The sequence below is a fragment of the Nematostella vectensis genome, chromosome 2 (genome assembly GCF_932526225.1).
Source record: "Nematostella vectensis chromosome 2, jaNemVect1.1, whole genome shotgun sequence".
NCBI classification, from domain to species: domain Eukaryota; kingdom Metazoa; phylum Cnidaria; class Anthozoa; order Actiniaria; family Edwardsiidae; genus Nematostella; species Nematostella vectensis.
In genome coordinates, this window is record NC_064035.1 from 21474263 (window position 1) to 21499031 (window position 24769).

General features: G+C 49.5%; 1 protein-coding gene across 1 annotated transcript in view; it reads left to right on the forward strand.

Annotated features, from left to right (window-relative positions):
- Window positions 1–22082, forward strand: part of LOC5513175 (cilia- and flagella-associated protein 65) — a 100385-nt gene extending 78303 nt beyond the window's left edge. Inside the window, exons 2-9 of the mRNA XM_032382648.2 lie at window positions 11065–11208; window positions 14414–14473; window positions 15225–15281; window positions 15673–16055; window positions 16310–16423; window positions 20582–20783; window positions 21222–21376; window positions 21792–22082. Of these exons, the coding sequence (XP_032238539.2) occupies window positions 11182–11208; window positions 14414–14473; window positions 15225–15281; window positions 15673–16055; window positions 16310–16423; window positions 20582–20783; window positions 21222–21376; window positions 21792–21936 (1143 nt within the window). The 5' untranslated portion in view covers window positions 11065–11181 and the 3' untranslated portion in view covers window positions 21937–22082. The remainder of the gene's footprint in view (window positions 1–11064; window positions 11209–14413; window positions 14474–15224; window positions 15282–15672; window positions 16056–16309; window positions 16424–20581; window positions 20784–21221; window positions 21377–21791) is intronic.
- The last annotated feature ends 2687 nt before the right edge of the window (window positions 22083–24769 follow it).

The following is a 24769-nucleotide window of genomic DNA, read 5'->3' on the forward strand; positions in this document are numbered from 1 at the left end:
CTGTGACTAGAGAGGCCATATGCGAGGCGTCTTAGCAATCCCGTGAGCTCGCATAAAAGCTTCAAATGAAGGGCTTTCTCGGACGTCTTATGGGGTTTTACGGAAGCGTCTTTGCGAAACCTAGCCACATACCTCCTTAAGACTCCTACCTAATATTGATGGCTGGGAGCCTACTTATCTCTACCTCGGCTGAAGCTACCACGTTTCGCGGCCTCTCCGATGATTCTTTCGAGTAGAGACTGCCAATCCATGACGTGAAGGCGCTGGGACAAGTAATTCTTCGTCGTACTCACTGTTGCTTTGGCGAACAATGTCGTCTATAGCGTTCTCAAACTCGTCCATGGTGAAACGATAGGCACTGCTCGACTTTGAACGGCGAAACCGCTTGTTGCAGCAGTGAGTTCGCTGACGTAATGGCCCGTTTTAGGTAGAAAAACACCGGTCTGTCAATCACATGCTTTGTGCAAACATTCCGCAGACAATACGGCGCCGAAGTCATTTCGTGACCTTGCGTAATCGCAATCTAAACGTTTCAAGAACGTTCTGTATGTAGAGTCGTAGAATAAAACCACTCAAACATGATCGTGTTGTCGCATTTCGTAGCATACACTATATACGACCTCCTAACCCCCTCTTGGGTAAAAGAGCTTTGCGATATTCTTCGAGAGTCCCGAAGGGATAGTGAGAGAGCAAAAACAGCGTGCTCATTTTAATATTTTAAAAAACATAAACAAGACGTTAATCACCTTGTGCTAAGGCAGAATCTTGTTTTCAGCGCGGTTGATCGTTTCCACGATGGACTCGGCCGTGTGGTGCCCGGCTGGCAGAGTAGCGATGGGCGGGAGGGCGGCTATAGTCGTTATCTGATGCTCCCGCTCGAGATTATACCAGCTGTTAAACAGCGAGAACTGCCGGAGCGCCACGAAGCGTGGGCGCCTTATCGGCCGCTCGAAGAAGAGCATCTGTTCGCCTTTGGTGAGCACAATATGTAGGACCACCAATGTGTTGAACACAGCTCGCCTTCGTGTTTAACAGGACTGAGCATGGATTGGGAAGGCTGGCGGATGCCTGGCGACAGCCCGTTTACGCAAAAAGATAACCCCTACAAGAAAGCCGCTTTTAAGCGTCTATGCATAGAGTTCGGTCTGCCGCGTAAGCCGGACTTCCGATGGAAAGGCGGGCGGAACCACAGGCTAGGCGATGTGTTTGTGTTTTACCCGAGGGAGGGGTATAGCAACGTGCACGTGATCCGTGGCTACGACACGGCGGCGGACGAGTACCCGAGCCACTTCAATCTGTTTAGCGACGAAGGTGGGACGTACAATAGTGGGAAGCAGGTGGGTTTCATACGCAACGACGACCACGGGGGCGTACAATACAGCTGGTTTGCGCCTCCCAAAGGTGAGAGGCTGACAAAAGCAGGGCTAGGAAGACTCGATCGCTCGGTCGAGGCGTTCGTCTACGCAGTGCTTGGCGCGCAGGTAAACGTCCGTTCCTCTATCGCGGGGGCCATAGGGCCGGCCATGGAGGCGCAGGCGGAGTTCACGAAGCTGCTTGAAGACGCGATCATAGAAAACGACATCGCTCAAAGCGTGCAAAGGTACCAGTTAGCCGTGCAGGAGGCCAAGGTGAGACTGAGTCTTGCGGTCGCACCAATAGTGTGGCTGATGCCGAGCGATCTGGTGATAAACACGCAAAGCGTCGTGGGCTACAACAATAAACTACAGAAAGCCACAGACCCCATGACGCTCGGCGCAAACGCGATCAACACCGAGACAAAGCCAGTCGGTGCTCATAACATGGCCGGTGGGCATCCTAGGGTGCGACACGTGACTGATCCGAGGATCGACCGCGTACCGTTCCGGCGGCGAAGCAAGGCTTTAGCACCTGCGAAAGCGCACGCAGAGGGCGCGGCGCCTGCCCTCTCTTCACGTATGCATGCTGCGCATAGCATGACCGCCGCCGGGACGGCAAGCGCACCCGGACCGGGCGAAAAGAGTGACCACACCGCCCTCAAGGCGGGGTTGTCGGCACTCGCGGTGGCCGCGGCGTATTACTTGTTCCGATGATTGCTTTGCATTCGACGAACCAAGAACGCGGCTACGGCTAGAATGAGCAGCCACGCATTCTCGCCAAGGAATTTCACCGCTTCTCCTGCAGCCTTAAACACGAAGTTCGCGATGATGCCTACTAGCCCAGGGAGAAGCTCGCCTAGCTTTTTCCCGATAGCCTTAAGCCCGTTACCAACCCCTCTGGCCACGGAGGAGAGCGACCTGCCGAGCGACGTCACAATGGCCGCGATCGTCGTCGCTACGGCCAACCCGATAGCGGTGACGGTTAAGCCGTACTTTTTGAAGATGGCTTTGATGCGCTCTCTGAGCGGCTTTCGGTTCTCGAGCTCTCGGTTTTCGCGTTCTAGTTCGTCAATCTCGGATAGCCTCTCCTCGTTGCGCTCACGGGCCTCTTGGCGGCGACTCTCTGACGTGTTAGGGTCGTCGATGGTCTCCCTGTCTGTGGCTACCACCCCTTGCAGCTCTTGGACTCGTTCTGTGTTCTCCTGGATGACCGCGTCTATCTCTGCCACGGACCCCATCGCCAACTTGAAGCCTTTCAGCTTTGCAACGTCCTGTCGAACGCCCCCGTTCTCATTGAACAGCTGTCTTGGCTTAGCCCAACTTCCTTTGACGAGGTTGCGAAGCTGTATTAGCGTCTTTCCCCTCCGGTCTGACTGGAACCGTATCAGATTCTCGTTAAGGTCTGGGTATTCCTCCCTGAGGGACTGGAGACCGAGTCTTGTCGCTGCACCCTCTGTGGTGAACGAGGTTTCAGCGGTCGTTTGCGTCCGGGCCCCCCACGATGACGTGCTCGTCATTGGGATCGACTCCCCATCGTCTGGGTCAAACGGGATAAGGGGCGTCGTCTCGTCGTCCCCCGCTCCGCGATCGGCGGACGCACCCGGCAAGAAATCGTCAATGTCAACGTCAACATCACCCATGATGCGTAAATCATGCTACGCTATATTAGACATGTCTAACAGTCCGCACCATAGTCACGTGACTTCGTACTACTAGGAATGTCAGTCAGCGATAAACGTGACCCCCAACGAACACCGAGAACTCCTCTGGGGTTGAAAGCCGAGGGAACTGTTCACCGGGTCACTCTCAACCCGTCGACGGCTTTCCCCGGCGAGACGCTATATGTAGCGGTCCCAAAGCTATCGGAAGGCGTCACGCTCGTGCCTGGCTCCTTGAGGGTCGGTTTCGATCTCTCCATCTCAGGCCAAACAAATAATACCGTCGTGAACAACGTCGGCCGAAATCTCGTGAGCCGCCTGAAAATCACGTTTGCAGGAGAAACTCTCCAGAACACCAACCTACGGTGTCTTCAAGACGTATGAGGAGCTTTACCTGTCCAAGGTCGAGAGAGAGGACCGTCTGGAGCAGGGCATACAGTCAGAAAACATGCGCAAGCTTCGCTTCAATGCTGGCGATAAAGCGACTAGCCAAGGAGAACGCTCTAAACGCTGCCCACGGGGCGAAGTACACCATCCCGCTAGACCATTCTCTGCTGACGGACCACGGCGTACTGTACCCAAAGGCGCTCTCCGAGGCGATGCTCTTCGAGATCACGCTCGCAACGGTTGACCAGGAAGCGATGCTACCAAATTATCCTATGGCATCAAAAATCTAGAGCTGGAATACGAAAGCCTGAGGGACGACAACCTCGCCCGGTCTGCAGCCGCCGCCTACCAAAACGGCACAACGTTCTTCTACGAGCAAGTGAACCTTCACAAGACCTTCGTGATTAGCAAAGGGACGGACAGCATTATCACCGAGAGTGTCAACCTGCCGCGAAGGTCTATGAGTGGTCTGTTGCTCCTCTTTGTGGAGCCATACACAGCAGGGGCTCGCGACTCTGAGAAGTTCGTGTACCCCGACATCAAGAGCGTTCGCGTTACAATCGACGGCATGCCAAACAAGGTCTTCAGCCAGGGACTGCGCCCCACGGACTTCTGGAGTGAGGCGAAAAGGCGGTTCGTCCGCCCCTCCCCGGGGGGGCACAGCGGAGCGCCTGCCTCCGCGGCAGTCAGCCCCGAGTCGTTCTATGACGGTAACATGTTTGCTCTGTGGATCGACCTTCGAACGACGGACGACAGTGCTATCCATGGGGGCGGTCTCCGATTGATTAATACCCGCGACGGTGTGCATCTCGAGATAAAACGCACGGCAAGCGGCCAGGGTACCGCAAACTGTCACGTGTTTGTGGTGGCCGCTGCAAAATAAACTTTTTGAACGGACAGCTAGAGTCCATACAATACTGAGCACAGACACGAAGTGCGCGAAGCGCTGCGGCAGCGCGGTATGGACCCGAAAAACATCCCATTTAACGCTCTCATCGTGGGCCCGACGTCATGCGGGAAGACCCGATTCATAGTGGACCGGCTGTGCGGCCCTTTCCGGGGCAGGTTTGACTACATCGTACTCGTGTGCCCTACCTTTGTCTACAACAAAACATACGACGGCTTTGGCGAGGGCGACAATCGTCTGTTTGTCGTTACACCTGAGGCGGGTCAGATCGATATACTGCTGAGGCTTGTCTCCGCTGTCTTCAAAGGCACTAATACGGTAATCATACTCGACGACTGTGCGGCCTCGAAAGACGTAAAGAGGCGCCTTGACCAGCTCGTCAACTTGGCGTTCAGTGCGCGCCACGTGGGTATTAGCGTGTGGGTGATCACGCAGCAGCTCACCAGCATCACGAAGCCGTTCCGTGAGGACATCGCGGCCTTGGTGGTCTTCTATACGCCGAGCAAGGCGGACATGAAAGCTATCCTGCATGACTACGGCTCGGAGCTCTCAGAAGAGAAGATGAAAGAGTATATGAAGGCCCTCAAGATGAAAAAGTTCTCGAAGTTAGAGTTTTCCTTGCGTCACCCTTATACCATCGCCCTAGTTGAAGGGTAAGAGCAGTAAATCACCGCCCACGTATACGTATACGTATACGCATTGATCACACCGCCCTCAAGGCACGTGAAACGTACACACGTGTTGCACCTTAGCCACGGCAGGGGTGCATGATGAGCGACTTTGAGCGTCTTCTTGAGGGGGGCGCCGTCGAGTCGTTTGGCTGCTCGACGCAGCCTGCCGGAACGGCAACCGGAGGTGAGCAAACTGAGATAGCAGACGCGAGGGAAAAACTCGCGATTCTCGTAGCCTCGGGGAAGTCGAGAGACATGGTAGGCAAGGCCCTGACTCACGAAGACGTCAAACGCATGAGCGCCGAGGAGGTGAGGAAGTACGAGAAGCGATACGAGACCGCTCTAGCCAGTCGGCTAGACGCGGCATGGCGCTGCCGATAGACAGTGTGTTCGATCTCCACAATGACCTAGTGTCCGACTACATCATCAACAACGAGCTCCACACATTGTGCGGAAGCCTGTCTCTACGCTGCGGTCGTTTGATGGCTTTAGCCGTCGGATCGTTACACGTAGCACGTCATGTGAACACCGCCGGAACGGCAAGCGCTGACACGCGGTGTCAACACGAGGTAGCAGTCGCGGACTCACCATTGGTTTGCCCGCAAACGCACACTGGCGAGCCTGCCATAACGACTTTAAAGTAGACGCTCATTTGAAAGCTTGTCACTTCTTCAGCAACCAAGTAGTTGCATCACAAATGGAGGAGCCTCAAGGAAGTACTAGTGCTCAGCCTGCCGGAACGGCAAACGGGTCAGCGGAAGCTGCTGATGAGCATCATCAAAAAACTGCTTACGAACCTGCACGTACGCCTTCGACGTTAGTGGAGAGGATCACGAGCCCCCAACCACCCGCGACCCAACCTAAACACCCTGGACGAGTCGAAGCCGGAAGGCGCTTGGCAAAGTGGAACCGACTTAACAGAGCGAAGAAAAAAGCTGTGCAACACGTTGAGTCGCCGGTCGCTGGCGAGTCGCAGGGACGCGAGGGCTTGCGCGAGCACCGAAGATGCCGCCGCCGGGACGGCAAGCGCTGGCACGCCTTCGGCACACACACCAGTCCCGGGAAGCAACTCTGCTTGGTCGGCTAGCTCGGTTATCGGGGTCGCTGGTCTTCTAGTGTCATTGATCGGCCTCTACACACGTAGGCGGCAGCTAGCTGCCGCGTTAACTCGTACACCAGCTGTTAAACAGCGAGCTACCGATCCACTTGCTACCGAAGGTACCGACGACGTGACCCGCCCGCAAATGCACAGCGTGTAGGCCACGTATTAGACTCGTGTTCACGTACACACATCACGTGAAACGTACACACTACTCGATGGCCTCCATCGCAATTTTGGTTGGTGGCTCCGTCCTAAACCCGACTGCATTCGTTGGTGGCAACTACCTCGCAAAGTTCCTGTCGAACGATGAGAGCCCTGCCTAAGAGCGGGCTCCTTAGCTGTCCGACTACTACATCCCCAGCAAAACGCAGAAAAACGCCGAGTTGGCGTACATTGGCGCCGGCGCTCTCGCCATCGGCTACACAGCTAGCCGCTTGCTGTGATGTAGCTGCCGTTCCGGAGCTGCATCTAGGCGGCCTTTTTCCATACTGCGCGTATACGTATACGTATAACTTATACGTATAAGATGATTGCAGACCAGTTGTGGAGTGCTATGCACGAGGTAGCAGCCGCTGCTAAGCGAGTGACACCGAAGGTGTCGTCGATGGGTGGGTTATGTAGCTTTGGTGACATTGCTAACCGAAGCCTTGAGTTGTGGCGCGCAGACAGGGAGTGCGTTAAGAGGTTCGCCAATGTCGTTCTCCGAGGGCCTACCGACCTCAGAAAGACCGCCTCGGCACTACCCGAGCAGACGGCAACCGCCTGTTGGAGACTGATACACCTGTTGCAGTACATTGCCGACACGTAATGGCGGCGAAGCGCATGCCCGACGAAGAACTCGATGCGTTCCTTCGTCCTATATACTACGCCAGAGGTGGCTTCCAGGAAGTGACCGCTCTGCATGTCAAACTTCCCAAGGGCTCAGCCTCCATAGATCGAGTGCGCAAGTGGGTAAGCTCGCAGCCCGTCGGGGGCTACACACAGACACCCCCTCCTCCGACTACCTACGCCCACTTCTCGGAGCAGATACCAAACCGTATCCACCAGTCGGACCTGCTATTCTTGCCAACCGACCGCGGGTACAAGTATGCCCTGACTGTTGTTGACGTTGCTTCGCGATATAAAGCCGCCCGCCCACTGAGGACTAAGAGCGCGGCCGTCGTCTCCCGCGAACTTGCTGACATCTATGCAGAGGGACCTCTCACATGGCCTAAAGTCCTGATGGTTGATGACGGCACGGAGTTCAAGGGTGCTACGACAAAGCTCCTAACAGACCACGGGGTGGAGGTCCGACGGGCTGAGCCAGGGCACCACAGGAGCCAAGTTTTCGCCGAGTCTTTCCATGGCTGGCTGGCACAGCGCCTATTTCGGGCGCAGTACTCGAAGGAGCTTGCATCCGGCGGGACAAACCGCGAATGGGTTACTGCTTTGCCAATCGTCATCTCGGACATAAACGAAACGAAGACTCACATGACTGACTTTGCGCCTAAAGACGCCATAAAGCTGAGGCGCGTGCCTCTCAAAGCCGAAAAGCCCCCCTTACAGGTCGGAACGGAGGTGTACATCGCCGTAAACGAGGAAGACCTCCAGGACAAGGGCCGACGGCGAGCGAGGGACCCGTGGTGGCATACCCAATACTAAAGAGGGTTATGGAGGCCGGACAGCCAGTGTTGTATTACACGGCGTACTCTAAGCACGGCTTCACGCGTTCGCAGTTGCGTAGCTTCACGCTAGCGTGATTAGCGCTTGTGCCTTCTATTGCAGCTAAGGCACGTGAGTCTGACATTCCACATGTAGTGACCCTGACTGTCGTCCAGCCGGTCGATACTGAAGCATTGGGGATGGCTCTTGGTGTTACCCTGAAGCAGAAGCTGAGTGCCACAGACCGTGCACTTCTTTTCCGCGTCAGCAATCATGCCGAGTACGTGGTCTACCGTCAGAACGTGGTGCGGTCCCGTGTACTTTGTGCGACCCTTTTGCCTGTCGTCTATAGCGTATCGCTTGATTCGCGCTATAATGAGCTCTTCACTGGGCGTAGCCTGCAGTCCTGCGGGAACCAAGGCACCGGGGGTGTTATCGGGGGGGATCAAGCGGACTATCTGGACGGCGCGCCGCACGCGGGAGATACAGCATTCGTGATCCAGCCCTCTAAGCTGTGGTCCATGATAAACAGACGTCTTGGAGTCTGGATAGTCTTGCCCTGCACCCGGTGGACTGTCCCCCAGCCCGCGTATTTCCAACACACTACCTGACACAGCTGCGTGGCGAGATACCCTAGGATGGCGCGTAGCACTTTAGTCTGTACCTTACAACACTCGTCAATGATGTTTACTTCTGCGAGACGGTCGAGTTTGTGCCCCAGCTCGGAAGGTCTCCACTCCTCTATCGGCTTCTCCGCTGGTATGCAGAGGTAGTGGTGGTAGGTTTGAGCTTCATCTTTGCAGAGGTTGCGGCCACTAGATCGCACGGCAGACTCGGCGCAGTGCTTGGCTCCTTGGTCAAGCTTCCCCCGACTTCTTCGGACCCCAAGCCGCTTCGGGTCGCCACTCGTACCCAGGCTTCTTGTGGCGCCACTCTCCATACCTCGGATTTCGCTCCACGAGCGTTACACCACTGGGCACCGCCTTTGCGTATATGGCATCTGTGCACACTCGGAGGACGTCTTCGCGAGAGATCCGCCTCAACATGCGTCGCAACGCTATGTTTGTGTACGCCAAGACGAAGGCCTTGATATGGTACCATTGTGAGCGTCGGACACCGTCTTTGTATTGGATCAGATGAGCCCCCTCGGCATGCTCGAAGTTAAGTAAGTGGACGGTGCCCGCAAGGTTTGTCAGATACGCGGCTTCTTCACGGTCGCGGACTACGATCGAGGACTCGTCGCCATGGCGAGCGCACTTGCCTACGAAACGGACAGCGAGATCTCGACCCTCAGGGTACTGCGATTCTTCGCCGCCGGGGCGGCACGCGGTGGAGTGGGGGAACTTGATGGAGCCCTTTTTTCCGACGTTATACAACACCTCCCTCGCCGTGGCCATGACGAGGTCACCCAAGTCTAACAGGTCCTTGAGCTCTGGCGTGGTGATCCAGCCCTCGTTTTGTTCCAAGTGCTGCCTTACCCTCCCGGAAGTGTAGGGGTGGCAGGCCTCAGAAAAATCCCACTCGGTCAGCTGAATGGCCCCGGTTAGTTGAAGAACCTCGCTCAATGGCCGTCCCACAACATCCGCGATACGATACACGTTCGTAGGGAAGCCGTATTTCCGTACCAAATCAATGGCGTCCGAGGAGCCGCCGGAGAGACTGTCCTCGCATCCTAGGTACGCCGCACGCATGTCGATGTGCGCATGAGGCTGTAACGCTGGTCAGGGCTAACAATCTCAAGCACCGGTGGCAACACTGCGTTTCGCGTAACGCCTTCTCTAGCCTTCCGAAACGGATACCCGGATGGATCTCTGAGAAGGGGGAAAATTGCCGTAGATAAATCCTTAAAATTCTCTCTGTTTTAGTACCCATCCGAAAGCTAAATCCAAGTTTCTGTTACGAACAATGTTTTTTTTCTTATTAGCTAGCGTTTTATTTTCAAGGATAATCGTTTTCTGATTAAAAAATCAGTGAGATGAAATTTCGTAGGGTGATGAAAGTCGTTCGTGAGGTTTAGCAAGCGATCGAAGGTCCAGCGATCACTATTGGAAGTCAAAATAAACACGAATTTGGATCGAAGCGAGAACTCAGTATCTTTATAAGAGGTGTAACCGAATATTCAATGCTGACAAGAATAATATCATTGGTAAGACTTTTAATGCAAGGTTTATTTATTGCATAGGTAAACACAACTTGACGTATGTCATTTTCTCCGTTCGAGTATTGCTTTTTCTATCTCTCTCTTATCTCCTCTTCATCTCGGATATTTTTGCTACTGGTAGCCTCTGCTTATTCCTAGTCAAATCAAAGAGACACCAACTTGGCAGAATAGCTGGCAAAGTAAGACATATTTTGTTTAGTAGAGGAAAGTGTAATTTATTTGTTCAGCCACGCAAAGATCCAAAGCGCTAAAAACAAATAGACGCTTATTTCATCAAGAAATAAAAGATTTCTCAGGGGGTTTGAGTCATAACAAACAGTAAGATTAACTAGAGTGATTCTCTTCCCAATCTTCGTCACCCGATACTCTCGTATAATGGACGTCTCTGATTGGCTATTTTGAAAAATAGTACACAGGCTTCCCTTCTTGCGAATTACCGTGACGCTCCTCCTTTAATTTATAAATTGTAACTCTGTAAAAGATAAATATTGACAAAAAATAGCTTTCGACATGTGTCTCAAAACACTGTGAAAATCACAATGAACGTAAATCAATCACATCGAAAAGAAAAAAAAGTTAAAAGGACATTTTTATGTACTCGCGGCATCTTGGATCTGTTTATCTTTTATTCTGTATCCTGTATATACCTTTGATGCACACAATAAAATAACTAGAAAACTAGATTTTCATTCTCGAGTTGGCTCACAGAGCCTTTGATTATGCTTTGATTTTAAGGGCTGAGGGCTGAATGTATTTTTTACCCCCGTGGTATGGTGGAATGTGTTGTTTACGCACGTAGTATGGTGGAATGTATTGTTTACCCACGTGGTATGGTGGAATGTATTGTTTACCCACGTGGTATGGTGGAATGTGTTGTTTACGCACGTGGTATGGTGGAATGTGTTGTTTACGCACGTGGTATAGTGGAAAGTATTGTTTACCCACGTGGTATGGTGGAATGTGTTGCTTACCCACGTGGTATGTTGAAATGTATTGCTGACCCACGTAGTATGGTGGAATGTATTGTTTACCCACGTGGTATGGTGGAATGTGTTGCTTACCCACGTACGAAACTGTCCGCATCCATCCGTTAGCCATCTTTGCCTGCTAATTATTCAGTCTTTTATTTCCATCAGCTGTTTCCGTGTATCTCTTTTTGACTGCATTGCATTTTTGTTCTAGCTTGCAGTGTTGTCGGAGGAACGGCTCGCATTTGGTAACGTGCCCCTATACAGTGCTTCCAGACAAGTCTTCTTCATCTCGAATTCCTCATCGGATCACGCCGTTTCGTTCAGATGGATGTTAGAGGGAACACCAGCAGATCAGGTACCCTTCACTTACCCCAGGCACGAAACCCAAACACCTGCTCACCCCACATCTGCACAGCTTTACCCCTTGGCCATCCCAAAGCCACACAGTTTCACCCCTTAGTCACCCAACATGCAAACAGCTCCACCCCTTAGTCACCCAACAGGCACACAGCTTCACCCCTTGGTCACCCAACAGGCGCACAGCTTCACCCCTCGGTCACCCAACAGGCGCACAGCTTCACCCCTTAGTCACCCTACAGGTCTACAGCTTCACCCCTTAGTCACCCAACAGGCGCACAGCTTCACCCCTTGGTCACCCAACAGGCGCACAGCTTCACCCCTTGGTCACCCAACAGGCGCACAGCTTCACCCCTTGGTCACCCAACAGGCGCACAGCTTCACCCCTTAGTCACCCAACAGGCGCACAGCTTCACCCCTTGGTCACCCAACAGGCAAACAGCTTCACCCCCTAGTCACCCTACAGGCAAACAGCTTCACCCCTTGGTCACCCAACAGGCGCACAGCTTCACCCCTTGGTCACCCAACAGGCGCACAGCTTCACCCCTTGGTCACCCAACAGGCAAACAGCTTCACCCCCTAGTCACCCTACAGGCAAACAGCTTCACCCCTTGGTCACCCAACAGGCGCACAGCTTCGCCCCTTGGTCACCCAACAGGCAAACAGCTTCACCCCTTGGTCACCCAACATGCAAACAGCTTCACCCCTTGGTCACCCAACATGCAAACAGCTTCACCCCTTGGTCACCCTACAGGCAAACAGCTTCACCCCTTGGTCACCTTACAGTCACACAGCTTCACCCCTTAGTCAACCAACAGGCAAACAGCTTCACCCCTTGGTCACCCTACAGGCAAACAGCTTTACCCATTGGCCATCCCACAGCCACACAGTTTCACCCCTTGGTCACCCAACAGGCAAACAGCTTCACCCCTTGGTCACCCTACAGGCAAACAGCTTCACCCCTTAGTCACCCTACAGTCACACAGCTTTACCCCTTGGTCACCCTACAGGCAAACAGCTTCACCCCTTGGTCACCCTACAGGCAAACAGCTTTACCCATTGGCCATCCCACAGCCACACAGTTTCACCCCTTGGTCACCCAACAGGCAAACAGCTTAACCCCCTTAGTCACCCTACAGGCAATCAGCTTCACCCCTTCGTCACCCTACAGGCACACAGCTTCACCCCTTAGTCACACTACAGGCACACAGCTTCACCCCTTAGTCACCCAACAGGCAAACAGCTTCACCCCTTAGTCACCGTACAGGCAAACATCTTCACCCCTTGGTCACCCAACAGGTCTACAGCTTCACCCCTTAGTCACCCTACAGGCAAACAGCTTTGCCCCTTAGTCACCCTACAGGCACACAGCTTCACGACTTAGTCACCCTACAGGCACACAGGTTCACCCCTTAGTCACCCTACAGGCAAACAGCTTCGAACCTTAGTCACCCTACAGGCACACAGCTTCACCCCTTAGTCACCCTACAGGCACACAGCTTCACCCCTTAGTCAGCCTACAGGCACACAACTTCACCCCTTAGTCACCCTACAGGTCTACAGCTTCACCCCTTAGTCACCCTACAGGTCTACAGCTTCACCCCTTGGTCACCCTACAGGCAAACAGCTTCACCCCTTAGTCACCCTACAGTCACACAGCTTTACCCCTTGGTCACCCTACAGGCAAACAGCTTCACTCCTTGGTCACCCTACAGGCAAACAGCTTTACCCATAGGCCATCCCACAGCCACACAGTTTCACCCCTTGGTCACCCAACAGGCAAACAGCTTCACCCCCTTAGTCACCCTACAGGCAATCAGCTTCACCCCTTAGTCACCCTACAGGCACACAGCTTCACCCCTTAGTCACACTACAGGCACACAGCTTCGCCCCTTAGTCACCCTACAGGTTCACCCCTTAGTCACCCTACAAGCACAGCTTCACCCCTTGGTCACCCTACAGGCACACAGCTTCACCCCTTAGTCACCCTACAGGCACACAGCTTCATCCCTTAGTCACCCTACAGGCAAACATCTTCACCCCTTGGTCACCCAACAGGTCTACAGGTTCACCCCTTAGTCACCCAACAGGTCTACAGGTTCACCCCTTAGTCACCCTACAGGCACGCAGCTTCACCCCCTAATCACCCAACAGGCACACAGCTTTACCCCTTGGTCACCCAACAGGCGCACAGCTTCACCCCTTAGTCACCCTACAGGCACACAGCTTCGCCCCTTAGTCACCCTACAGGCACACAGCTTCACCCCTTAGTCACCCTACAGGCACACAGCTTCACCCCTTAGTCACCCTACAGGCACACAGCTTCACCCCTTAGTCAGCCTACAGGCACGCAGCTTCGCCCCTTAGTCACCCTACAGGCACACAGCTTCACCCCTTAGTCACCCTACAGGCACACAGCTTCACCCCTTAGTCACCCTACAGGCACACAGCTTCACCCCTTAGTCACCCTACAGGTCTACAACTTTACCCCTTAGTCACCCTACAGGCACACAGCTTTACCCCTTGGTCACCCAACAGGCGCACAGCTTCACCCCTTGGTCACCCAACAGGCGCACAGCTTCACCCCTTAGTCACCCTACAGGCACACAGCTTCGCCCCTTAGTCACCCTACAGGCACACAGCTTCACCCCTTAGTCACCCTACAGGCACACAGCTTCACCCCTTAGTCACCCTACAGGCACACAGCTTCGCCCCTTAGTCACCCTACAGGCACACAGCTTCACCCCTTAGTCATCCTACAGTCACACAGCTTCACCCCTTAGTCACCCTACAGGCACACAGCTTCACCCCTTAGTCACCCTACAGGCACACAGCTTCGCCCCTTAGTCACCCTACAGGCACACAGCTTCACCCCTAAGTCACCCTACAGGCACACAGCTTCACCCCTTAGTCACCCTACAGGCACACAGCTTCACCCCTTAGTCACCCTACAGGTCTACAACTTCACCCCTTAGTCACCCTACAGGCACACAGCTTCACTCCTTAGTCACCCTACAGGTCTACAGGTTCACCCCTTAGTCATCGTACAGGTCTACAGGTTCACCCCTTAGTCACCCTACAGGTCTACAGGTTCACCCCTTAGTCACCCAACAGGTCTACTGCTTTACCCCTTAGTCACCCTACAGGCGCAGATCCTCGCCCTTATCAGCACTCCTTATCTTACCTTCTCTTTCGGTTGATAGGTGGTTTTTATAGAGCCTGATCACGGTTACCTTCACCCTGGACAATCCACACTTCTGAAGGTACCGACAAGTTTCACATGTGCTGTCTTGTTTATGGTTATGCGGATATAGGCAGATACATCTTGAAAGTATTGTTGAGTCTAAAATGTCACATCATCGTAATGTGTTTGAACTTATTTGATCCATACATCTGGTCTAAAGCTTGAAACGCCAAGATAAGACTACTTTTTATTTCCTAATGACGTATAGTGTTTATAAGGTGAAGTTATACCCTCGACATGCCCAACCGAGATGTGCCGTGTTTCACCTGCAGTAATGGCCACCCACCCATCCACACCATGCCTGCCATGTGCAATTAGCTTTCTAGACAACTATGGGTTTGCCTTATTTACATATTTGTCACAAGCTAACTATTATAGTTTTCTTATTTAGCTATTTACTACATGCTTACTATTATAGATCTCTTATTTACCTATTTACCACGCGCTTACTATTGCAGATTTCTTATTTTCCTATTTACCACATGCTTGCTATTACAGATCTCTTATTTACCTATTTACCACGCGCTTACTATTGCAGATCTCTTATTTACCTATTTACCACATGCTTGCTATTACAGATCTCTTATTTACCACGCGCTTACTATTGCAGATCTCTTATTTACCTATTTACCACATGCTTACTATTATAGATCTCTTATTTACCTATTTACCACGCGCTTACTATTATCGATCTCTTATTTACCTATTAACCACGCGCTTACTATTACAGATCTCTTATTTACCTATTTACCACACGCTTACTATTGCAGATCTCGTTCTTCTCCTGTGGTGCACCCTCCATGTACGACATGGACATTCTGTGTGAGGTCAGTACTAAATACTAAACTTGTAACACCGTTCGAATTCTGCTAGCAGGCTATGATCCTGTATAAATATAACGTAAACGTGGACCGACACTTGACACTCCCCTTTTCGTAGTGTTTTAATTTTCAGGCAATGCATATTCAGTCTAAATGTCTACCTCGAAAGTACGCATTGCTGTACCACCTTTGTTTTGTTTTTTTTTTCAAATCGTGAACCAGTGGAGCCTCTGACGGACTCACACTGATATCGCGCTGTCAGACATTTTATTTAAGGTGTAACCTTTTGCCAACCGACAGGGGAAGTCTGAAGGCCTAATAATATCGTCAGTCTTCACTATTTACTATTGTGCCATTTCAAACGCCGTACTGACAGTCATAACAAACATTGCTATAGATCGTAGATGAGACAGAAATGGCGATGTTTAACGAGCGACTTATAAAGTGGACCAACGAGCAGGAGGAACGCCAATACACATTCACCATCACAGAAGCTGACGTGACCATACCATGGTCCGGACCACGCCTGAGATCCCTGGACTCATCCAACACCCCTCACTCCAAATCCGAGAGCGATCTTAGGCGCTACCAAGCCCTCCCCCCAATAGGCTGTCAGGAGCCCACGAACACCAGTAAACAGAGGAGGAAGTCAGGCACTCCTCCCCAGCCCTCCCCTCCTGAGTCGTTCTGGCTGCATTTGGGGGTGACCGCGAGGACGCACATGATCGCTGAGTTTCACAGAAGTTTCCCGGAAAACACCAACGAATTCATTATTGACCAGTAAGAATACCAGTTCCTTTACACGAAAGATACCTTGCAATTGAAGGACTGTTTGAATTCGTAATATAAAAAGAAATCAATCAGGCACCTAATAAGAGGCCTTAAATTCCAATTCCTTGAAAAAAATACTACAGTAAGCATCCAAGCTGCTTAATAGAGGTGTCAATGTACTTCAATCCGACGCCGTCATTCCAGCCTCTATATGTGATTGGGTTGCCTGTCATTGGTGATAAAAGTATATATTTGACCTGTAGGCGCTACGTCGTGAATCACGAGGAGAACAAGGAGACAGGCGACCTGTCTGCTTTCGTCTCGTGCACCAACAGCGAGATGAACGTCATCACAGACGTCATGTCAGTCATACTCAGGTAACCATGGTAATATCACTACCCCATGTAGCTATAGCGACGTCATGTCAGTCATACTCAGGTAACCATGGTAATATCACTACCCCATTTAGCTATAGCGACGTCATGTCAGTCATACTCAGGTAACCATGGTAGTAACACTACCCCATGTAGCTATTACGACGTCATGTCAGTCATACTCAGACAACCATGGTAATATCACTACCCCATGTAGCTATAGCGATGTCATGTCAGTCATACTCAGGTAACCATGGTAATATCACTACCCCATTTAGCTATAGTGACGTCATGTCAGTCATAATCAGGTAACCATGGTAATATCACTACCCCATGTAGCTATAGCGACGTCATGTCAGTCATACTCAGATAACCATGGTAATATCACTATCCCATGTAGCTATAGCGACGTCATGTCAGTCATACTCAGGTAACCATGGTAATATCACTACCCCATTTAGCTATAGTGACGTCATGTCAGTCATAATCAGGTAACCATGGTAGTACCACTACCCCATGTAGCTATGACTTGTTGAGCTAGTATTTTCCTACTGACTAGTTGAGCTAGTATTTTCCTACTGACTAGTTGAGCTAGTATTTTCCTACTGTCTTGTTGAGCTAGTATTTTCCTACTGACTTGTTGAGCTAGTATTTTCCTACTGACTTGTTGAGCTAGTATTTTCCTACTGACTTGTTGAGCTAGTATTTTCCTACTGACTAGTTGAGCTAGTATTTTCCTACTGACTAGTTGAGCTAGTATTTTCCTACTGACTTGTTGAGCTAGTATTTTCCTACTGACTTGTTGAGCAAGTCTTTTCGTACTGACTTGTTGAGCTAGTATTTTCCTACTGACTTGTTGAGCTAGTCTTTTCCTACTGACTTGTTGAGCTAGTATTTTCCTACTGACTAGTTGAGCTAGTATTTTCCTACTGACTAGTTGAGCTAGTATTTTCCTACTGTCTTGTTGAGCTAGTATTTTCCTACTGACTTGTTGAGCTAGTATTTTCCTACTGTCTTGTTGAGCTAGTATTTTCCTACTGACTTGTTGAGCTAGTATTTTCCTACTGACTAGTTGAGCTAGTATTTTCCTACTGACTAGTTGAGCTAGTATTTTCCTACTGACTTGTTGAGCTAGTCTTTTCCTACTGACTTGTTGAGCTAGTATTTTCCTACTGACTAGTTGAGCTAGTATTTTCCTACTGACTACTTGAGCTAGTATTTTCCTACTGTCTTGTTGAGCTAGTATTTTCCTACTGACTAGTTGAGCTAGTATTTTCCTACTGTCTTGTTGAGCTAGTCTTTTCGTACTGACTAGTTGAGCTAGTATTTTCCTACTGACTAGTTGAGCTAGTATTTTCGTACTGACTAGTTGAGCTAGTATTTTCCTACTGACTTGTTGAGCAAGTATTTTCCTACTGTCTTGTTGAGCAAGTCTTTTCCTACTGACATGTTAGGCAAGTCTCTTCCTACTGACTAGTTGAGCTAGTATTTTCCTACTGACTTGTTGAGCTAGTATTTTCCTACTGACTTGTTGAGCTAGTATTTTCCTACTGACTAGTTGAGCTAGTATTTTCCTACTGACTAGTTGAGCTAGTATTTTCCTACTGACTAGTTGAGCTAGTATTTTCCTACTGACTAGTTGAGCTAGTATTTTCCTACTGTCTTGTTGAGCTAGTATTTTCCTACTGACTTGTTGAGCTAGTCTTTTCCTACTGACTTGTTGAGCTAGTATTTTCCTACTGACTAGTTGAGCTAGTATTTTCCTACTGACTAGTTGAGCTAGTATTTTCCTACTGTCTTGTTGAGCTAGTATTTTCCTACTGACTTGTTGAGCTAGTATTTTCCTACTGTCTTGTTGAGCTAGTATTTTCCTACTGACTTGTTGAGCTAGTATTTTCCTACTGACTAGTTGAGCTAGTATTTTCCTACTGACTAGTTGAGCTAGTATTTTCCTACTGACTTGTTGAGCTAGTCTTTTCCTACTGACTTGTTGAGCTAGTATTTTCCTACTGACTAGTTGAGCTAGTATTTTCCTACTGTCTTGTTGAGCTAGTATTTTCCTACTGACTAGTTGAGCTAGTATTTTCCTACTGACTTGTTGAGCAAGTATTTTCCTACTGTCTTGTTGAGCAAGTCTTTTCCTACTGACATGTTAGGCAAGTCTTTTCCTACGGACTTGTTGAGCTAGTCTTTTCCTACTGACTTGTTGAGCTAGTATTTTCCTACTGACTAGTTGAGCTAGTATTTTCCTACTGACTAGTTGAGCTAGTATTTTCCTACTGACTAGTTGAGCTAGTATTTTCCTACTGACTAGTTGAGCTAGTATTTTCCTACTGACTAGTTGAGCTAGTATTTTCCTACTGACTAGTTGAGCTAGTATTTTCCTACTGACTAGTTGAGCTAGTATTTTCCTACTGACTAGTTGAGCTAGTATTTTCCTACTGACTAGTTGAGCTAGTATTTTCCTACTGACTAGTTGAGCTAGTATTTTCCTACTGTCTTGTTGAGCTAGTATTTTCCTACTGACTAGTTGAGCTAGTATTTTCCTACTGACTTGTTGAGCAAGTATTTTCCTACTGTCTTGTTGAGCAAGTCTTTTCCTACTGACATGTTAGGCAAGTCTTTTCCTACGGACTTGTTGAGCTAGTCTTTTCCTACTGACTTGTTGAGCTAGTATTTTCCTACTGACTAGTTGAGCTAGTATTTTCCTACTGACTAGTTGAGCTAGTATTTTCCTACTGACTAGTTGAGCTAGTATTTTCCTACTGACTAGTTGAGCTAGTATTTTCCTACTGACTAGTTGAGCTAGTATTTTCCTACTGACTTGTTGAGCAAGTATTTTCCTACTGTCTTGTTGAGCAAGTCTTTTCCTACTGACTAGTTGAGCTAGTATTTTCCTACTGACTTGTTGAGCTAGTATTTTCCTACTGACTTGTTGAGCTAGTATTTTCCTACTGACTTGTTGAGCTAGTATTTTCCTACTGTCTTGTTGAGCAAGTCTTTTTGTACTGACTTGTTGAGCTAGTATTTTCCTACTGACTTGTTGAGCTAGTATTTTCCTACTGACTTGTTGAGCTAGTATTTTCCTACTGACTAGTTGAGCTAGTATTTTCCTACTGACTAGTTGAGCTAGTATTTTCCTACTGACTAGTTGAGCTAGTATTTTCCTACTGACTTGTTGAGCAAGTCTTTTCGTACTGACTTGTTGAGCAAGTCTTTTCGTACTGACTTGTTGAGCAAGTCTTTTCGTACTGACTTGTTGAGCTAGTATTTTCCTACTGACTTGTTGAGCTAGTATTTTCCTACTGTCTTGTTGAGCTAGTATTTTCCTACTGACTTGTTGAGCTTGTATTTTCCTACTGACTAGTTGAGCTAGTATTTTCCTACTGACTTGTTGAGCTAGTATTTTCCTACTGACTTGTTGAGCTAGTATTTTCCTACTGACTAGTTGAGCTAGTATTTTCGTCTTTTCGTAGTCTTTTCGTACTGACTAGTTGAGCTAGTATTTTCCTACTGACTTGTTGAGCTAGTATTTTCCTACTGACTTGTTGAGCAAGTCTTTTCATACTGACTAGTTGAGCTAGTATTTTCCTACTGACATGTTAGGCAAGTCTTTTCCTACTGTCTTGTTGAGCTAGTATTTTCCTACTGACTTGTTGAGCTAGTATTTTCCTACTGTCTTGTTGAGCTAGTATTTTCCTACTGACTTGTTGAGCTAGTATTTTCCTACTGACTAGTTGAGCTAGTATTTTCCTACTGACTTGTTGAGCTAGTATTTTCCTACTGACTTGTTGAGCTAGTATTTTCCTACTGACTAGTTGAGCTAGTATTTTCCTACTGACATGTTAGGCAAGTCTTTTCCTACTGTCTTGTTGAGCTAGTATTTTCCTACTGACTTGTTGAGCTAGTATTTTCCTACTGACTAGTTGAGCTAGTATTTTCCTACTGACTTGTTGAGCTAGTATTTTCCTACTGACTAGTTGAGCTAGTATTTTCCTACTGACTAGTTGAGCTAGTATTTTCCTACTGACTTGTTGAGCTAGTATTTTCCCACTGACTTGTTGAGCTAGTATTTTCCTACTGTCTTGTTGAGCAAGTCTTTTCGTACTGACTTGTTGAGCTAGTATTTTTCTACTGACTTGTTCCTGTCGCTTGTTTCAGGGGTTTGCTGGAGGACAGTAATTTCCACGGCTCTCTTGGGGAATTGGATAACGAGCCGGTCCCATACTTTAGACAGCTTGGCGAGACCCCTTACATTTACGACCGCACCCCATCCAGGGCCTCCTCGTCCTCTAGCAGCCGCAGTGAGCCTGGACATGAGTACCCAGATGAGCCTGACCTAGCCGAGTCACGTGCTCAGGAGGTAAGACAAAAGGAGAGGGGACGATAAAGCACATATTGTAACGTAGACATCTGATGGAACTAAAATTAAGCAGCCGGGCTCTATTAAGTGGGAACTTGCCTCGTAGCCGAGGGTAGCCGCTTAATAGAGGTGCCACTGTATACATCACTTTGCATGGTCCCTAGGGTGGTCACCTAATAGAGGTGCTACTGTAGACATCACTTGGCACGGTCCCTAGGATGGTCACCTAATAGAAGTTCCTCTGTATAGTTCCTCTGTGTGCATCATTTTTCCTCGAGTACGGACAACGTTAGAAAGGGGTGGATGGACTTTTAGGGTTTTTTTAGCTGCTGGTAAGCCGCTGTGGAGGATTAATGGGCTCTAAGTATCAATGGTCTCTAAGGATATGAAACACAGGGCGCGAGATAGATGGCAATGACGTTTGATGTTTGTCCCTAGTCCTCGTACCAAGTCTCCTATCACGACGACCGCGCATCCAGCCGGACACACGAGATCGTGCAGCGTAGCAGTTCCGTCCTGTCAGCGGTTGATCATCTAAGAGACGAGTCTCTTGACCCCGAATGGAAGGCTTCACAGCGCAACAAAGCCAGAAGGTGCACATCTTTACCATACCCCTCCCCTCCCTGCTAACAACCCATACCCACCCCTACAAAGGCATGATGTACGCTCCCTCCCCTCCCTGCTAACAACCCTTACCCACCCCTACAAAGGCATGATGTACGCTCCCCCCCCTTTCTGCTAACAACCCTTACCCACCGCTACAAAGGCATGATGTACGCTCCCTCCCCTCCCAGCTAACAACCCTTACCCACCCCTTCAAAGGCACGATTTACGCTCCCTGCTTAGAGCCCTTATCCATCTCTTCAAGGCGAGATGTACGCCCACCCCCCGCCCTTCCTACTAACGATACTTACCTACTTCTTGCAAGATACGCCCTTGTCCCTCTAAAGTCCCTGATCAACCTCTGTTAAGCCAAAATTTACTCACAATTCTAATGTTCTGTTCCAGTTTGCCCGAGTTCACGTCGCTACTTGAGTCAGTCATTGAGAACTCGCTTCTCAACATCATGACGGAAGCCAATTATGGCGAGCTGAGCCTGACAGCACGCCCGCGTGTTATCGCACTTCCGCCCAGCAGACTTGCCAAACGATGACAAGCGCACATTAACTGTAAATAATAGAATGTCTGTAGAAAAACGTGAGGTGCGCAGGTTTTTTTTTATTGAATTGTAAACTAGTTTGTGTGGTAAATGCCTGCAAGCATTGGATAATAAAACATTTATATTTTCCTGTCGTAAAACTATTGAAAAGCGTTCGTTTTTCGTTCAAAGGTAAAAGCTGCTGACCTATTTCGACTAGCACTTTGGAAATCTCAGGGAAAATGGGGAAGAAGTATTGGAACGATTGAAATGTGTTGTTGGTAAAGGGAAGGCTTGGGTAATGAGACATGTTTGGAAATGACAGGAAAGGCTTGGGTGATGAGACGTGTGGTTAGGATAGGGAAGGCTTGGGTGATGAGAAATGTTTGGTTGGGAAAGGGAAGGCTTGGGTGATGAGAAATGTGTGGTTGGGATAGGGAAGGCTTAAGTGATAAGAAATGTGTGGTTGGGATAGGGAAGGCTTGGGTGATGAGAAATGTGTGGTTGGGATAGGGAAGGCTTGGGTGATGAGACGTGTGGTTGGGATAGGGAAGGCTTGGTTGATGAGACGTGTGGTTGGGATAGGGAAGGCTTGGGTGATTAGAAATGTGTGGTTGGGATAGGGAAGGCTTGGGTGATTAGAAATGTGTGGTTGGGATAGGGAAGGCTTGGGTGATTAGAAATGTGTGGTTGGGATAGGGAAGGCTTGGGTGATGAGAAATGTGTGGTTGGGATAGGGAAGGCTTGGGTGATGAGAAATGTGTGGTTGGGATAGGGAAGGCTTGGGTGATGAGAAATGTGTGGTTGGGATAGGGAAGGCTTGGGTGATGAGAACTGTGTGGTTAGGACAGGGAAGGCTTGGGTGATGAGAAATGTGTGGTTGGGATAGGGAAGGGTTGGGTGATGAGAAATGTTTGGTTGGGATAGGGAAGGCTTGGGTGATGAGAAATGTGTGGTTGGGATAGGGGAGGCTTGGGTAATGAGAAATGTGTGGTTGGGATAGGGAAGGCTTGGGTGATGAGAAATGTGTGGTTGGGATAGGGAAGGCTTGGGTGATTAAAAATGTGTGGTTGGGATAGGGGTGGCTTGGGTGATGAGAAATGTGTGGTTGGGATAGGGAAGGTTTGGGTGATGGGAAATTTGTGGTTGGGATAGGGGAGGCTTGGGTGATGAGAAATGTGTGGTTAGGATAGGGAAGGCTTGGGTGATGAGAAATGTGTGGTTGTGATAGGGAAGGCTTGGGTGATGAGACGTGTGGTTAGGGTAGGGAAGGCTTGGGTGATGAGAAATGTTTCGTTGGGAAAGGGAAGGCTTGGGTGATGAGAAATGTGTGGTTGGGATAGGGGAGGCTTGGGTGATGAAAAATGTGTGGTTGGGATAGGGAAGGCTTGGGTGATTAGAAATGTGTGGTTGGGATAGGGGAAGCTTGGGTGATGAGAAATGTGTTGTTGGGATAGGAGAGGCTTGGGTGATGAGAAATGTGTGGTTGGGATAGGGAAGGCTTGGGTGACGAGAAATGTGTGGTTGGGATAGGGGAGGCTTGGGTGATGAGAAATGTGTGGTTGGGATAGGGAAGGCTTTGGTGATGAGAAATGTGTGGTTGGGATAGGGGAGGCTTGGGTGATGAGAAATGTGTTGTTGGGATAGGGAAGGCTTGGGTGATGAGAAATGTGTGGTTGGGATAGGGGAGGCTTGGGTGATGAGACGTGTGGTTAGGATAGGGAAGGCTTGGGTTATGAGAAATGTTTCGTTGGGAAAGGGAAGGCTTGGGTGATGAGAAATATGTGGTTGTGATAGGGAAGGCTTGGGTGATTAGAAATGTGTGGTTGGGAAAGGGAAGGCTTGGGTGATGAGAAATGTGTGGTTGGGATAGGGGAGGCTTGGGTGATGAGAAATGTGTGGTTGTGATAGGGGAGGCTTGGGTGATTAGAAATGTGTGGTTGGGATAGGGGAGGCTTGGGTTATGAGAAATGTGTGGTTGGGATAGGGAAGGCTTGGGTGATTAGAAATGTGTGGTTGGGATAGGGAAGGCTTGGGTGATTAGAAATGTGTGGTTGGGATAGGAAAGGTTTGGGTGATGAGAAATGTGTGGTTGGGATAGGGAAGGCTTGGGTGATTAGAAATGTGTGGTTGGGAAAGGGAAGGCTATGAGAAAGGTGTGGTTATGATAGGGGAGGCTTGGGTGATGAGAAATGTGTGGTTGGGATAGGGGAGGCTTGGGTGATGAGAAATGTGTGGTTGGGATTGGGAAGGCTTGGGTGATGAGAAATGTGTGGTTGGGATAGGGGAGGCTTGGGTGATGAGAAATGTGTGGTTGGGATAGGGAAGGCTTGGGTGATTAGAAATGTGTGGTTGGGAAAAGGGAGGCTTGGGTGATGAGAAATGTGTGGTTGGGATAGGGGAGGCTTGGGTGATGAGAAATGTGTGGTTGGGATAGGGAAGGCTTGGGTGATTAGAAATATGTGGTTGGGATAGGGAAGGCTTAGGTGATGAGAACTGTGTGGTTGGGATAGGGAAGGCTTGGATGATGAGACGTGTGGTTGGGATAGGAAGGGCTTGGTTGATGAGACGTGTGGAAAGGACAGGGAAGGCTTGGATGATGAGAAATGTGTGGTTGGGATAGGGAAGGCTTGGGTGATGAGAAATGTGTGATTGGGATAGGGAAGGCTTGGGTGATGAGAAATGTGTGGTTGGAATAGGGAAGGCTTGGGTGATGAGAAATGTGTGGTTGGGATAGGGAAGGCTTGGGTGATGAGAAATGTGTGGTTGGGATAGGGAAGAATTGGGTGATGAGACGTGTGGTTAGGATAGGGAAGGCTTGGGTGATGAGAAATGTTTCGTTGGGAAA